Source organism: Crocodylus siamensis, chromosome 1 (genome assembly GCF_052110815.1).
Source record: "Crocodylus siamensis isolate JL-2025a chromosome 1, ASM5211081v1, whole genome shotgun sequence".
NCBI lineage: Eukaryota > Metazoa > Chordata > Crocodylia > Crocodylidae > Crocodylus > Crocodylus siamensis.
Genome location: NC_143395.1, coordinates 412,209,738 through 412,227,133, shown reverse-complemented (window position 1 = coordinate 412,227,133; position 17,396 = coordinate 412,209,738). Strand labels below are relative to the sequence as shown.

Below are 17,396 nucleotides of genomic sequence, written 5' to 3'. Positions count from 1 at the left end.
TTTTCTGGTCCCACCCTTTAGATGGGATGACTACAAATTGGAAAGTGTTTGGAAAAGAGAAGACAGGTGAATTGATCATGGTTCCCAAAAGTGGTTCTCAATGTTTTTTTAGATTTGAAGCACCCCTCATTAGACTCCAGGCACCTCTTGGTACTTGCTAACTCTTAGCTTTCACTTGTTTTTTGGCTGGGAAAATACTAGTGCAATTTTTCTGTTGCAATGAACTCAGAAAGATCCTGACAGGTCAGAATTTTTTTACGCCGGGGAGTCCTATTTGAAATATCCGGGTTGGTCTTGTGAATCATGTTTGCACATCTGACGGTGCTAGCATTGTATGGTATCCCATGGCACCTCTGAAAGGATCTCAAAGCACCCCAGGGTACTGTGGCATCCTGGCTGAGAATCACTCATCTAGAAATACTTGCAAAGGGAGGAGATTTGGGAAAGCAGGGACCTTTTTAATACCTCAGGCAAAAGCATAATGAGACCTAATAACTGGATTAAAGAGGTTAATTCAGACTTGAAATAAGGCATTTATTTGGAAGTGAGGGCAGTGAACCACTGGAGCAAGTTATTTGTGGACTGGTGGCTCCTCCAACATTTGCCTTCCGTAAAGACCAAGTATTTCTTTAAAAGAGACGCTACTGTTCAAACAAGTATGGGCTGGAATTTGCAGGCAGGTGGAAGACCAGGATGGCTCCTAATAATGGTCTCCAGCTTTGAACCCTATTTGTGTGATCTTTGGAGAGGCTGATACCCTATTTGGAGAGGTTACTGATCTTTGGAGAGGCGCTCATCTGGGTCAAGGCTGCTCTGCAAATCAGGCCAGTTACTCAGATGCAGAAGTGCTAGGACCACAGGGGACCTGTAGTGGCTTCTGCAGAGATTCCCAGTGGGCAGCCTGGGCACTGGGGTGAGGATGTGACCCTAAGTGACACCAGACAACCTGGGGAAGAGGCCCTGATCTCTAAGGCTGGCTATATACATGCTTAGGGGTAGGGGGAGGGTGTTTTAATTAGAGCGGTTCCCGGAGAGCCATGCTAATTAAAACACTTCACTGTCATGCGTATTAAGCCCCTGCACATTTAAAAATGGGTGCGGGAAGCATTAACTAAAGCTCATTTGATGAGTTACAGGTAAACACACCCATGGCCATTTTAAAACACAGGGGGCTTAATACAAGTGATGCTGTGGTGATGCTGGAGCTCTATAGTTAGAATGCAAACGAGCATGTCTATAGGCAGCCAAAAACCCGAAACCTGTGTTTTAAATGCCAGACTGAGTGAACAACCATAGGCGACTGGTAGGGGGTGCATGGGGCCAGTGTCCCCCTGATGGTGGACACCCCTCTTGGGGGTGTCCCCCCAGATTCAGGAGGCACCAGTCACTCATGTGAACAACCTCAATGAGTGATCAAATGCAGCAGGCAGGCTGTATGCATCCTGGAGGATTTCCCTTGGGGAAGATAACATGTGCAACATTCACACACTTGGACTGTGTATGGTAAAGTGTGTGCTTTAAAGTGTGCATGTGTGTGTGTCCTGGCCATGTGCTCAGCACATGGCAAGCTGGGGCCTGTACTGGGAGCCAGAAAACCTGCTCCCCATGGGGGGATGGTCTCCCCTTTTCACTGGAGAGGTGAGCAAAAGGTATGTGATGGGAAAGCCTCAGGTACAGGGAGAGAAAGTCTGTCTTGGAGTTTGAGACTCCTATTTCCTCCATCTTTCCCTTTTTTTCCCCCCTTGAGTGGGGGTGCTGATTCCTGGAAAAAACTGATCAACAGGGATCCGGGTTTACCATTTCCCATGGAAAACCATAAAAAAACACAGATTTCCCCCTTTACTAGAGGAAAATGTGGATTTCTCATTTTAATGGAGAAACTCGCAGATTTTGCAAGTTTTACAAAGAGTAAAAGACCCAGTGCTGCCGGGCGCAGCGGGGCTGTGCGGGAAGCTGCTTGCTACAGTGAGCTCCGCGCTGCCCTGATGAGACATCCCTGCACGCGCGGCGGCAGGGGTGGTGGCGTGGGGTTGTGCCCCTCACTGCCAGGGGGGAGCCAGGCTCTGCTCCGCTGCAGCAGCCACCACCTCCTGGCAGCTAGGGTCCCCCTGCGGCAGGGTTTGGGGAGTCAGGGAGCTGTGGGGGGTGAGTGGTACCAGCAGGACTGGGGAGGCTGTGGGAATTGGCGGGGGGGGGGAGTGAGGGATCTTTCATTTCAATAATGGATTTTGTGGTTTTTAACAGAGAATCTGCAAATGTTTATCAGGGAAAACCAGGATCCTGCTCATCAGGAGCAGGTCCTGGCAGTTACTGGCCACATGGGCTCAGCCCCTCTTCTTTGCAACTGTATTGTCTCAGCACAGTGGCACAGCTGGGCCTGGATGTCCAAGCTGCAGCCATTATGGCCTGGGCCCTTTTTGCTGTTTCACAGCTATAGCATTCAGCCTAGGTGTGTGGCTGACCCCAGCCATATGTCTGGCTGACAGATTTGGGCTAGGGTGAAGCCTGGCATGGTTTGAGCCAGGGTGAGACCTGGCACTTCTTGTTGATCCAGGCCTCAGTGCAGTATGGATCTGGCTGCCTTCTGCTGCCCAGTTCAGGCCCAGTGAGATAGCCCGGACCTCCTTTTAGCCCTTTTGTAATTTATGTCTCAACCAAGTGGTGTGCTTGGGCGCTAGCTGTAGGTCAGGCGCAAGCCAAGCTATCCCTGACCTTTCCTTCGCGCTCTTTTGCAGTTTTCTGCCCAGCAGAGCTGGGATTGGGACTAGGAGTTTTGGGGTGCAGTGTGCTAATGAAAGCTGCAGTTAACCCCTCAGAGCCATCATGCAGAAGTGGAGGTCAGTGCTCTACCACATTTCCAGGAGCAACAGAGCCCCTTGCAACCAGAAGGACCCATGCTCTTGAGCAGCTCCCCATGGCGCGGCGAACCCAGGGAGCAGCTCAGGACTCTCCGGCATGGGCCTCCCTCTCCAGCCCATTGCTGAAGGGCTGGCATAGGGGTGCAGGGCCCCAGAGCTACCCTCTAGGGAGCCCCAAGTCTCAGACTGCCTGGGTACAGGTGAAGTCTCTCCAAGAGGATGCCACCTATAGACTTCGCTTTGCAGTTAAGAGTGTTTTAATATTATAGTTAGTGTTTTCTTTTGTTTATTTGTTTAATTCCCTGTAATAAATTTGGGTTTTTGTGTCTCTATTGGTGGAAGGAGAGGGCGTTGTTTATACGGGACACCCCAGCAAATCTAATGTTCCCAGATTTCTGGGTGGGGGCTCGAGCCACTGGTATAATTTATGGGGTATTCCAAAATGTGAACCCAGCCCTTTTGACCGGTGCCTGGCAGAAGGGTTACACATGCAAATGCCCCCCCTCAATCCCATTTCACAGGCAAAAACAATGCAGCTTAGTCCCTGACCGCTACAGGTCAACTCAGCCCAGGTACAGAGGAGGAATACCACCAGCTGGCCTGGGTTCCTCTCGCCCGCTCCCATAGCTAGCATTGCAGAAAACAAGCCCGTCATCAGAGCCCAGCGCTCACACGGCCAAGAGCAGTACAGTTAATGAAATGATGACTGATTCCAAAACACCCCTCCCCACAGACAGAGCTGTACGCGTTCCAGCAATTACTTGGTAGTTCAACAAGACAAAAGGGAAAAAGGAGCGAAATTGGATTCAGGTGCTGCAGCTTTGCAATATGCCAGAGGTCACCAGGAGTCCCCTGCTGGCCAATAACATTGAACTTGTTCAACAAACAATTTAGTGACAGCCTCACAGTCGCATGGAAAAAAGTGCTGCCCAGCAGAGTATTGGATTTTAAATGTCACTCTGGAGCTGCAGGGGGATAGCTAAGCTAAGCCGAGCTGAGCACGGCATTTATGACACGCTGGATATTTCTGGGCTGAAAGATGCTCAAGTTCAGAATGAACCCCTCCCCTCCCTGCCAGACTCCCGGGTATGTACTCAGAGGGGATAAAACTGCAGTCGTGGATGAGGAGCTTGCTTGCTTTGTGCTTACTCTCTGCTCTTTTTCATACGAGGACAGGGCACGATGAGTTGAGTCATTACATTGATGTGAACTAGAAGCCACTTCACTCAAGTCGATGGAGTAACTGCTGAGACTTGAGAGTGGAGAGAGTTAAATGGAGAAACCTGTGACCTCCTCAAGCCGTCCCCACTGGAGTGCATGCAAAATTGTCCTTCACTGTATTTCCAGGTGTTTTGTCCAGGCTACTTTTAAATGCTGGGACTTCTTCCATACTCCTTGGAAGGCCACTCCATCACTTAACCAGGTTTTCTCACAGGGAATATGCCCTGAACTTCTATTTAACTTGGCTTAATTTCCTTCTTTGGTTTTAACACGTGTATGTTCCTCTCCATGTTTTAATCAAGGCATCAATATATAGAGCCCTACTCTTCCCTCATGGCAACCCCCTAATCACTTAGATGTTTTTCTGGCAATGGGCTCCCTCCTAGTTGAACATACCCTCTTAGTTGTGCCCTGCCCCACAAACAGAGCTAACAACCTCTTTGCTCTAGGAAGGCAGTCTACACAGGCCAAAAGTGCATCAGCCATTTTTTTTTCTTTCTGCTACCATGAGATATTGCAAGAATCATAGGAAACAACCAGCCACATGTCTGATTCTTATCTGTTTCATGTTGAAATAATTCAAAGCAATACACCCATGTTGCCTACTGCAGGAGCCCCTTTTACATCACATTTTCCTGTGCACTTCATAGTTTCATAGTTTGTAGGGCTGGAAGGGACCTAAGCAGATCATTGAGTCCAACCCCCTGCCATGGCAGGAAAGAGTACTGGGGTCAAACGACCCCAGCAAGGTGTTCATCACTTCTGCCTATGGGGGTCTTTATGTGACATGAAAGGAAGGAAAACGTGAAAGGTGTTCCTGAGTTAGAGGAATTATCTCAATTAGCCTACTGGTTTTATCCATGAAGGTGAAAACAAAGCAGCCTAGAGGTTTTTTTTTAAACTTGGGAAAGTAGGAAATTGCATTTTTTCTGCTGTAGCATGTTTGAAGGATTGGTTCTAGTAACATCTGCCTATGGGATTTCTATTATAAGGAAATCTTGAAGATCCATATAGAATAATGGCTCCAGGAAGACTGCTTTGACTGCATTCATGTGCTAACATATTTTATTGTTACTCATATTCTGATAATATACCAAAGTCCTTTGGTTGGGACCCTTTGCACTATGTACCCTGCAAGACACACAGGGAGAGGCAGGCCATGTACTGAAAGGGCTACAAATGAGACAAGCAAGCTATGGTTTCAAAGGGAAACAGGAGTTGGAAAGTAAAGTGACTTGCTTAGGGTCATGCAGTTGATAAGTAGTAGAGTTGGGAACAGAACTTGAATCTTGAGTCCTGCCCCAGTGTCCTGCCCCCTGAACAATGCCATCCCCTGTGTTCTTGCAAGGGTTCCCAGGAAGAAGAAAGGAGGCAGATGGAGATGTGAGTTATAAATGTTTTGGTTCAAGAAGCACTGCCTGCTAAAATGAGTTAAAGGCATTGTGATATGGGCCTAAATCTTTTAAAGCAGTATGCAGCGATTTGGGGAAAAATTAAACCAAGCAAAAGTTAGGCCAACTGTTGTAAAACCTTTTTGCTGGTGCAGTCTACCACAGGGCAGTATAGCCTCCCAAGGGAAGCAGTGGGAGTGCTGCTACCTGAAGTCACTTCAAATCAGCTTGGACAAATGTTAGGAAGTGTGCCATAGGAAACAATTCACTCTCAGGGGATGTGTGGAAGGACCAAAAGGACCAAAATGTGTCCTCTATCACCTCTGATGCCTTGCTTTAGGGGGCTGGCATGTGGCCTAGGGTAACACAGCATTCTGCAGGAAAGAAAACCACTGATTAGTTTTGCTAAAACACCAGAAAGGACCCACTAGTGGTAAAGAGCTCTGGATGTGGTTATCTAGTAGTCGCATTTCATTGCTACAATGAGAGGCACTGCAGCTACTTCCAGGCTGACTTCTGGGAGAGTCTGCCAGAGGAGACTGATACTTGTTTTTACAGTGAGCATTGCACCCAGATGCTATGGAAAGAAGGGTCACACATGTGTCTGCAATATAAAATGAAGTTGCATGGATCACCTTGCTGTTGTCCCACTCTTGGGTCTTCATCTGTGTGTGAATAAGCTCATATGATGGCTCCATTGCATCCATATCTGGCTTGGGATATCCAGGGATAACATTGTGGAGTTGGAACCCAAAGGTGAGCAGCCAGCTGTTGACATCTGGAATGGGATAAACAGATGAAAGATTAATATATTGTTATATGCACTGTTACATGTGTTGCAGTAGGGTCTAGGAGGCCCAGTCATAGACCCAGACCCCCCATGCTAGGTGCCATGGAAACAGCCTCGAACTGCTTATTATAGTTCATCCCCGTGAAGTACCATCACCCAAAAGGATTCTTGAAAAACTGCATCCCAAAGCAATGAAAGATGAAGGAGATTACACTAAACCAGTGGTTCTCCACCTTCTTAGACTCAGTGCACCCCTCGGAAAATGCCAGCTCTTTGCTTCCACTTGATTTTTGCCTACAGAAAAATAATAGCGCAATCCTTCTGTTGCCAAGAACTCAGAAAGCCCACAACAGGGCACTGTGGATTCATCTTTGAAATCTCTGTGTTTAGCTCCCAAATGATGAGTAGGTTTTTGCACACCTGACAGTGCTAATATTTTGTGCCACCCCTAAAAGGATCTTGCTGCATCCCAGTGTGACATCCAGGTTCGGACACTGATCTGAACCAACCAGTGCCGGTCCCAAGATCCCCAATGTCTTGCATGGCCAAAGTGTAAACTCTTGTTCATAAAACTGGACAAATGTCAAAGACTTAAGCCATCTTTTCTGTTCCAGAGCTCCCCTAAGGCTCGTAGGGCCCTGAGCATGGGTATGCTGCAACCAAAAAGAATAAGCAAGGTATAAAAACATATTAATAAAGGCTGGTAAGTGCCAGCTCATCTACAGGTCAGGTTAATAAGAAATGAATGTCCAACTTTGGTGAACAGGGGCACACAAGGAGAGAACAGCACTTTAAGGGTGACATGGGAGGACATGACTGGGTGTGTGAGAGAGAAGTGCTAACCTGTGACTCTTAGACTGTAGATAGATGTAACTTTGAGCTGCGTTAAAAGGGGAGAGGGAGCTGCAGCCAGAGCTGGTATCACCTGTGACAGTGTAGCCATTATTTCTGTGTGCTCCAGCAGAGATGTAGAAGCATTCATAATCACTGCAACTTTAATCCGGAATGACACAGAAATAACATTATAGTGGCTCTGGCACCCCTGTAGAAGAAAGCAGAGGTAACAGTGGGCACATCTACATGTGCATTAATGTGCCATAATTATGGCACATTAAGTTTGGTATCTGTAATAACAGGTATTAACTTAACGTGCCATAAACAGTAGCACCAGACCACATCTTTTAGGTGACACTAATGCACAGACTAATTCTACCCTGCATTAGCACAGCTTTTGCCGTGACACACTAATGCACGGTAGAGTTAGTCTACTGTGCATGTAGCGTATCGTGTAGACATGCCCAGTTACCTGGTAATAGCTTATATCCATATAATTTATACTAGGGTTGAGTATTTATACTGGTCAAACAAAGTTTGGTCAATTGACCATTCAAATATTAGTCAAAAATTGTAAAAAATTACCAATAGGTCTAAATAATACACAGAAAAAGCATAATTTTTTCCCTTAAGAAATGTGTCAAAAAAAAATAAACCATCATATTTCTATCAAGAAAACTACCAAAAAATGCAGTTTTTAAATAAAATGACCACAATCTTTGACCAGTCAAAAACACTCAGTCAATTGACAATATTTGACTGGTCAATCGACTGGCTTGCCAAACCTAATTTATATATAGGTGACCATTATGTCTATCCGCCCTGCTGACATATAGTGTGAAGGTGTATCCACACCTTCTTTCCCTGTAGTCCGCACTTCCTGGCATTTGTCGGCAGAAGTCACACACATTATTATTTTAGTGTAGTTTCTTATTGCTACGTGTCACTTTTTTTCTCCTAAACCTCTTCAGCAAGACTCTGTGTTATCATGCCAGGTTATACACACAGAACCAGCCACAGTCAAAGCGGTGATGATTGTGCATGCCCTTCCACTGGAGGTGGTGCCTGCATCTGTGACAGTCAAACGAGTCAAGAAGTCTCCTGATTTCACATGGAGCAAGAAGAGAAATAGTAAGAAACTCCAGTACCTGGGACACTGCTGTTTATGAGTAGATTAGGGGACAGGAACATTCCTGCATGGACTGCAAGATACACTAGATACCCGAGTAACATCTAACATCTCTGATTTCATTGCCATTAGGAATGACAGCTGAGTGAGCAGCTAGCTGGGAAAAATAACTAATCAGGCTAATTCCTGGATCTGTCTGAGAGTGGCAGGTGAATGACTTTGCCCTCTTTATCTACTTCAGAGTGTGTGATGATCCTAACCTTGCCTGTCTACACTGAGTCCAGGAGGAAGGTACAACATAACCTGCTCATTATTTATCCAGGCTGTGAATAACCACCCTGGCTGGGAAAAGCTGAGGTCAAAGTTTAATTAACTATCAGGTCCTGGGGCTCTCTGGAGTTCTACATGGTAATTAGCATTGTGTTGGTGATTCATTTGTTTTGGGCTCTCTCAACAAGAGGTTTGTTTTTCATCTGAGCAAATTAAGCTTACACCCCTGGGATGATTTGGGGATGGGGTTGGGGAAAGGGGGGGAAATCTGTTAAAAACCAAAACCAAAAAACCCAATGAAGTAACAGGCCACTATTCTTTTTTGCCCCCTTGCATGAGCTTAATTGTGCTTTATTTTGAAGGGACTGTTGGAAAAGTATTTTGGATGCGAATTACAAATAACGCACGTCCAGCTAACTGGAGAATTAGAGGCCAAACATGTGCACACACTTCCTGCAATCCAAAATTTGGAGTTTGGGCTTGAGTCCAGAAAGCACTTGCCCTGATCCATGTGGAAGGAGGAGGGTTTCTGTAATAAATACCCTTCTGTTCCCTCACTGGGCAGGCTGTTTTTGGAGGGCCTTTGAAGGGAGGTGGGGAGAGATAAAAGCCTCGCTTAATTATTTTTTTTGCTTGGTGCTCCTCCAGCCTGTTTCCAAATATGCCTAATGCAAAATTAAGAGCTTTGATATGCATATTGTAGGCCAGGTGGCCAAGAGAACAAAGCAAATCCACAAAGGGCAGCGGGGATACAGAAGACATTCACCAGGCGCATTCAAAATAATGTTTGAAAGGGCACAGAAGGGGCTGCTGAACAGGAGGACAAATATGTAATGTGTCTGAAAAGGTTGGAACCAGGCTTCGTTTGCTGCTTCTCACCAATTTGACTTGGAAAACATCTGTTTGCTCTTTTGGAGAAGAGGGGTTTGCAAAGAACAAGAGGAAAAAAAAAATCACATGGGGAGGACAGAGCTAAGAGAACAGGGGGGAAAAATAGGAATTTGCCAAAATCCAATGACAACATTTTTTTGACAGAAAAGTATATTTCGTATCGTGTAGGTTTTTTTTCCCCCCAGCTACAGTAACCCTGCTAACACTTTTCACAGTAAATTCATTTGAGGGCACCGGAAAACAGTGCTTAATGCAGACACATGTAATGGAAATGTCAGTTCAATCCATCAGGTTTGCTGAGGCTGGCAGCAAAGCACTGCACCGTGAAGTGTACAATTGCTAAAATATTCATGTTTAACAATGGGCCTCTCAGAACGTAAATACCTGCTTCTCCCGCTCGCCCCCTCTGCGTGCTTCCAATTTGTATACATGAGCGCGGAAGTCTTTTACTTTGGGACGGAGGTGGGTCTCATTAGTCTGTGAACTGGCAGCCGCTTTGCCAAGGGAAGCAACGGCACGCTGCGGGGCACGAGGTGATGGCAGCTCCCTACCTGAGCTCGCTGGTAGAGCTGAGCACGCTGGCTAGGGATGCTCCTTGCCTGAGATGCCCAGTGTAGACATCCAGCAACATTAATACGAGCTCAGGAGGTGGCAGCGAGCAGGGCAGAATGGGGCCTCTTAATACTGTCAAATCCTTCCCTTGCGGTCTCTGTGCTGCTTGCCATAGTGCCTGCCTTGCTGGGCTTCTGTGTTTTTCTGAGGCTGGGCTGCCGGCCTATCAGACATCCTGGATGATCACTGGGTTGCTTTTTGTCTAATCCCTCCTGTCTGGCTTGGGTTTGAACCACTGAAACCATTCAAGACCACTGGAACACACAGGTCTTCTGACCACAGCAAAGGCCATTAATAATGCTCAGAGTTTACACAGGACCTCTCATTTTCAAAGAGCTTTGCAGGCCACGTCTGTATCCAGAGCTGAATCTCTTTAGCTATACTGACATAGTTAATGCAATACAATGGCCCAGTGGGGATATCATTATATGGGTAAACACAGATGAATAATTAGCATAGCTATTCTTATATGGGAAAAGGAATGAGCCCTGTCAGCATAAAGGACCTTCAAATTAATATCACTGCATCAGTACAACAGGTGTACAAATATGTTTGTGTTAAAGAAAGCACACTCCTAACTGAAATAATTACACTCTTACAAAAATGGTGTACAGACCATAGACACTGATCATAGACACGGGTTCATGACCAGCACTGCCAAAACTCAGCTCTGCACTGTCATACACTGAAATATGGGAGCATATTATTTCTGCATCTGGAAAGCTGTTGAGATGTTAAAAATGAATTTTCTGTCTCAAACTGAGCTGAAAAATGAAAAATTCAACAGTTGTCACAAATCGACAATTGGAAAGAAGCTTCCATTTGGTGCCGTCATTTCAAAGGTTTCATTTTTATTTCTGACCTTTTAATTTTTCTTGCTTTTTTTTGGTTAACATCAGCTTAAATTGGAATTGAAAAGATATTTCAAGGAGAAAAACAGACGTGTCCTATTTTGAAATGCACCACTGAAACCTTTCCAAAATGTTTCGAAACATGTTTTTAAATGAGAAATTTAACAAAACAGACCATGTCCCACAAAAAGGCACCCTTTGATGATACATATTTTGTTTATCAATTCCCTGCTTGCTTTAACTGCCATAGTGATGCCAACTCGTGTGATTTTAGGGAGAGTTCCTGGTGTTTTCCTTAAAGCAATGGTTCTCAACCTTTTTGGACCTGAGGCACCCTCCTCCGTAACTTTTATGAACCGCGTGGCGCCCAGTTTAAAAAACTAATATATAAATTATAGTGCTTACCTCCCTATTAAAGGGGCCGGGTAATGGGGGTGGGGGATGGCCCAGACAGGGACCAGCCTGAGCATACGTTTAGCTGCTTATCTTCTCACACCTCACTTATGTCCTCACACCTCGTTAGGATCCTTCAAAGGATCTAGCATTGCTTCGGTTGAGAAGCACTGCCTTAAAGCTGTATCTGAGCATGTCTGCCTCAATGTAACCGAGTCAAGGTAGTATTGCAGGTCAGGGATGTGTAATAGGGTACAAATCTGATTTTTAAAAACATGTCTAACGTGACTTTCTTTTCTCTTGTAAAATATGTGACAGAGGTGTGGCTCATACACACATTTTATAAGTGCTTGATGGCCTGCATCCTGTTTGCCTGGATGCACACATGTAGAGAAGGAACCTAGGACGGGGCAATGAGTTTGTTTTATCTGATGTGAGCACTACCATCAAGTGAGGCAGGTCTCCTGGCTCCTTTTCTACTGATACACTTCAGGTCCCACTTATTCTTTGTTTTAAACAACCCCTTTGTAGACCTTGTTAGTTGTTGACATTAGGGAAGGCCCGGACCTTTCCCTGTTTAAATCTAACTCGAAGACACACAATAGCTGTTGGTACTGGCTTTTAACCACTAATTGTTACCTCTACAGGATGGATTAACTTTGAAACCCATTGTTATTTTAAGGGCCTCAGAGATGCCCAGCTGTGCAAAAGGTTTAGGTTGCTCCTGCCATTCTGGTGAAACAAGCCCATATTTGGGCTCCTTCCTTGCAGCTCACTGGAAGTGATGCAAACAAAATTACCAGCAAACGGGAGGGATTATTGGGATGTCCATCAGCAACGAAACAGGGAAATTTGAAGAAATGGGCCCTGGGGAAGAGAATGAAGGGAAGGAGATGGTCCTGCTTTGAGCAGGGGGGTTGGATTAGATCAGTGGTTCTCAACTTCTTTGGTACCAGGACCCATTTGTAAACATCAATGGCCAGTCCTGACCCAGTGGCTCTCACTCCTGACCCCCTGCCCAGGGCCCCAGCCCCTCAGTGTGTGGGGCAGGTGGTGGGTATGTGGGGCAAAGGGGGATCCCAAGCAGCCCCTTGCAGGCTGGGACTTTGACAGCCTGCAAGGGAAAAGCCATGGTTTCCTATGTTTTTATCCTATAAAAGAGAATCCATTTTTAAAGTCTATTCATGACTCTTTCATATATTCTTGTAACCCACTTTTGGGTCGCGACCCATGGGTTGAGAAACACTGGACTAGATGACCTCCTGAGGTCCCTTCCAACCTTAATTGTCTATGATTCGATGAGATCACAGAAGAAAAGACACCTGCTATACTGGACCTTTTTATGCATCCCATATCTGGAACTGGAGCTTGACTCTGTTACTGTGAGTCACACATACTCAGATGTGTGAGTACACATACACCACTTCACTTGGAACCAACTTCCAAGTGAAGTGGTGCTGGCTCCTACCCTGGGGGGTCTTTAAGAAGAGGGTGGATGAACACCTTGCTGGGGTCATTTGACCCCAGTACCTTTTCCTGCCAAGGCAGGGGGGCGGACTTGATGATCAGCTCAGGTCTCTTCTGACCCTACAAACTACGAAACTATGAAACTATGAAGATGAGGCTTTAAGGCAGTGATTCTCACCCAGGGTAATGCTAGATCCTGTAAAGGGCTCCTAATGAGGTGGGGATAGGTAGCTAAGCCCATACTCAGCACAAGTGATGTAGAACTCACCTCTGCTGCTGAGCTCCATTGCAAAGAGGTGGCCTTGGAGGTCCTAACAGAGGGAAGCAACCTCAAAACTTGAATGGTTGTACAAGTGGGTGACCTTGGTGTGGTTGGCTAGGGTTCTTTTCTAGGAAAACTAATTGGGGAGGCATGGGGATCTTGTCTTAAATATGTCATGAAGTCTATGGATGCAAATAAGTGTCTGCTGAAGAAGGGTTAAAAGTGTCATTCAAGAGAAAAACATATTAAGTGCCCTTTTTTTACTTGTGTGTAATGGATAAAGAAGGACTGACACGTTTTTTGGGGTTTTTTTAAAGATTTTTTTTACGTTATAATTTCAGTCTCCATCTATACTAAAAAACCCCCTGTGACTAGGTTGCTGAAGGAGGAGGAACCTATCTACCAACCGTGGGCTCGTTTGAACAAAACCAGCATGAGTAGAAATTAATTAAAAAGATAAAGAGAAGTATTACCTGTCATGTAACATTTGATATCCTGAGAATTGCTAATAGGGTTGTTGTTTTTGAACATATAAAGGTTGAAAGGCATTATGTTGTTGCTGCTCAGATGTTTCCACATGTTGTGGTCTGGACTCGTCCACCGCCCAGCTAGCACGTCATAGTCTCTTCGGCCCATGTGGATGAGCTTAGTGAGAGGGTCATACAGGCCTCCATGGTAGCCAATGATGATTTGGAAATTGGGATTGGTGTCCATGTAGATTTCTCCATATGCTGTGTATAAGATCTGCTTGATCATTAAGCCTGTCCCACTGAAGACAGCCAGAGGGGTCCCAATGTTATCACAAGCGATGTAGAACTCATCTCCACTGCTGAGCTCCATTGCAAAGAGGTGGCCTTGGAGGTCGTAGTAGAGGGAGGTGATCTCAGAACTTGAATGGTTGTACAAGTGGGTGACTTTGGTGGGGTTGGTTAGGTCTGCATAGAAGAACTGTAAATGATGGCCATGGCTTGTTTTGCTAGAGACTCTCCTTCCAAGGCCATCATAACGATACTTCACACTCCATCCACTTGCCTTATTGTAGGCTTTGATGAGCAAGCCAGCTGAGCTGTACTCAAAAATGTCATTCCCTCTTTGTTTTAGGAAACCGTCTTCATCCATTTTGTACTGCACATCCCCTAGTCTTGTAATCCTGTCCCTGAGATCGTACCTGAGCGGGGTAAGGCGGGCACTGTTCCCAGGGCTAAGCAAATGGAGGTTTCCATTTAGATCGTAACTGTAACGCCAAAGCGGTTTGTCATTGATAGACACAGTCTGCAGCTGGCCATCAGCATCATACTCATAAGAGTACCTTGTTGTGTTGGCATATGGGCCAACTTTCAACTCCTTTTTCACCACTCTTCCCATGTTGTCATACTGCACAGTCATCCAGTACATGAGTGACCTGAATATCTCATACTGAACCTCCTTCATTCTGCCATAGGCATCAAAGTGTTTGGTGTGAGTCATAACGGCGGTAGTGATGATCTGATTGATGTCATAGTAGATGACCCCAAATTTACCAAACTGCTCTGTTTTGCCTGACACATCATCATATCTGTAGAGATCGATGGGTAATGGTGTTTCGTTGATCACTGCTTGCATGCTGGTCACCCTAAAGCTGTTGTCATAATTGTAGTCAAAGCGGGCATTCACCATACCTTCCTCAGTGAAGCGGAAGATCTGGCGGTCTATGAGTGGGCCAATCTGCCTGTATCTGATTGTGCAGGTGAACCCCTCATTTTGCAGGTTGATTGTTTTCAACATGCCTGCAGTCTCGTCATAAGTGAAGCTGATCTTTGTGGTGTCGTACAGCATTTCAGCTAGCTTGGATAACTTCCCATACTTGTAGATGACTCGCCTCCCTGTCCCCATGTACAAGGTATGAAGGAGTTGCCCTTCCTCAGTGAAATCCTGAATGACTGAGGCATTGCCCTCCGGAGGCTTATAGATGTTCCTGTAGTATCCGATAGAGCGGATGGTTTCCAAGGTCTGTCGGGCAACGTTGGGCATTGTCACAGATGACAATCGATCATTCTTATCAAACTCAAAGATATACTGCCTCTGGCTGTGAAGAAGCAGCACCATGGACTGGAATAGGGAAAACAATGAATTAATTATTTTCTTCATTCTGAACTTTTACAAAAATTTTACAAAAAAGACAGTTTCTCAGGACAAGGGATCTCTAAACTCTACCCCAAGAAGCACTTGTGGTCTGCATAACTCAAGTAGTCTTTGTAGATTGCAGAGAAACTAAAATGCAGCCAATCATCATATGGCCACCTAACTTGCTCGCTCTTCTCCTTTCCTATGAAGCATCTGGAATAAGCTTTTGCAGAAGACAGGAAGCTGGACTCTATGGATTGTTTGGTCCTATATTATATAGAAAAATCTTTCAGTCACTACTGTGTGCTTACCTTTATCAGAACGCACTGTATCTTTTTAATGAATGCAATCTGATTAATGTGATCACCCCAACGTGATCTGTCTTAATCTAAAAATGTATGTGTGGTATCTAACTCAACGTGAGACTGTTCTGTTTAAGTAACCAAAGATTTGCAGGTTAATCCACATGCATAGGGAATGGGGCAGGAGCAGAGGGACAGTCTTGTTTTTTGGGGAATACTCAGTGCTAGCTTTTTTTGTTGTCTGAGAGTTGGATACCAGGGTTACACATGAATGTGTATTAAACTCTAAAGGGGAGATTCTCAGCTGAAACAAAGTCAAAGGAGTTAAGGCAATCTACCCTGGCTGTGTATCTACAATGAATGAATCTAGAGTGGGTGTCGCACATGAAAAACGAATGAGCTGCAGTCGGTAAGAGGACACACCTTCTCTAAGTAAGTGTAGCTCCATGATTTTCCATCAGCAAAGATTCTGGATATAATTCTGCCTGACTGATCATACTCCATCCTCTCTGACATCGTTCCTCTTTGGATGCCTGCAATGTGTCCCCCGGAGGAATATGTCACATTCACGCCATTCAGTCTGCTGCTAGGAGACCAGAGGCTGGGTCTCCCTGCTTGGTCATACAGGATCCGCAGTGTGAACTTGCGATGGTCATCATAGATTTTTTCTGTTCTGGTCACACGATCGAAATCCAGGGATAGCAAGTTCCTGTTGTGCACCTAGGGGATTGAAAGACAAATTAGCATGTCAGAAATCACAAGAACTAGCTTCATCCCACCAAATGCCCCTCTGAATCAGTCTTGACGCTACAGATGCCTATATATTAACAGTCTTAGGGTGAGACAGCCACAGCACTTGTCGCTTTGCCTCTACTTCTACTGATGTCAGTGTGAGTTTTACCAATGATTTCACTGGCCTCAGGACTCAGACAACACCTAGTGTGTCTGAAAGCCCACCTTAGTTTTAGTCTAGCTTCAGTACCAGAAAACCATCAGACAGCCTTTGTGAAGAGTAGCTTTTCCTATTGCAGCAGTGAAGGCCTAAGTCTGAAAGAAGTACACTGGCAAGACTTTGGAGGGGTAGTTTGCAAGGTACTTGCAATATGCCTGGGATGCTTAAGTCCTCTCACTTTCACAGACACCCAAGTTCATAAATCCGAAAAAAGGACATGGCATTAGGTCAGTGTGTTTGTGAATACTGCAAGGAATAGCGGCTTGAACTCATTCCTTTGACTCTGCATTAATCACTTGAACAGTGACAAGTGACTTAACAGTGGTGCAGTCTTTCCTCTGGGATGTAATATGGAAGCTCTGACCATCTGGAGTCATTATAGACCCCATGACCCTTTCGACAAGAGTTGGAGCTCTTGACACCATTGTCCTAGCTCAATTCTGCCTCAAGTAATCACGTTCCTGTTGCTTGAATTGCTGCTGCAGCTTCAGATGAAGACAAGATCAAAGGTATATACTTCAAAGGTAACAGCAAAAATGTATTTTCATTCTGAGGCTGTATCCAAAGTGTTATGAATACTAACTAGCAATACAATCACTCTTTATCTATGTGTGTGCAGCCATTTATAACGCAACAGGACTATAGTATGGCAGCATTGTGCACAGAATAATAAAAAACCCAACCCCATGGAGAACTTGCTGGTAGGTTCTCCATCTTACCATGAATAAAATCTAGGGCACTCCTTAATGAAGTGCAACATCTAATTTCAGCCCTGTTTTTGGTTTGATCTTGGGCTATTATTTTGAGCACATTGTTGAATTCCTAGTGATTCTCTAGGGTTAGGGCAGGAGCAAGGGAGGGAAATACATAGTTAAATAAACATCCTCTAAGCAGAGAGACATGCTAATGGTCTAGGTCAAAGAAAATAAATGCAGGATTGTCCTGCACCAAGATCTGAAGCAGAAGAGGGAAAAACAGAGGAGGACTTGTCTGAATGGGAAAAGCTCACAGTTGCAAAGGGAAAGACACTTGGTCTGTGACTGGGGCTTCTAGGCCATAATGGTGGTAGT

The 17,396-nt window shown here is 45.2% G+C and overlaps 1 protein-coding gene across 4 annotated transcripts in view; it reads right to left on the bottom strand.

Moving 5' to 3' along the window:
- The window catches only part of TENM4 (teneurin transmembrane protein 4), a 757,738-nt gene that overhangs the window by 12,010 nt on the left and 728,332 nt on the right, over positions 1-17,396 (bottom strand). For all 4 annotated transcript variants that reach the window (XM_090030685.1, XM_090030687.1, XM_090030688.1 and 1 more), the window contains 3 exons: positions 15,798-16,094; positions 13,443-15,057; positions 6,106-6,248 (listed from right to left, as the gene is read on the bottom strand). In XM_090030685.1, coding sequence (XP_089886811.1) covers positions 6,106-6,248; positions 13,443-15,057; positions 15,798-16,094 — 2,055 coding nt within the window. The remainder of the gene's footprint in view (positions 1-6,105; positions 6,249-13,442; positions 15,058-15,797; positions 16,095-17,396) is intronic.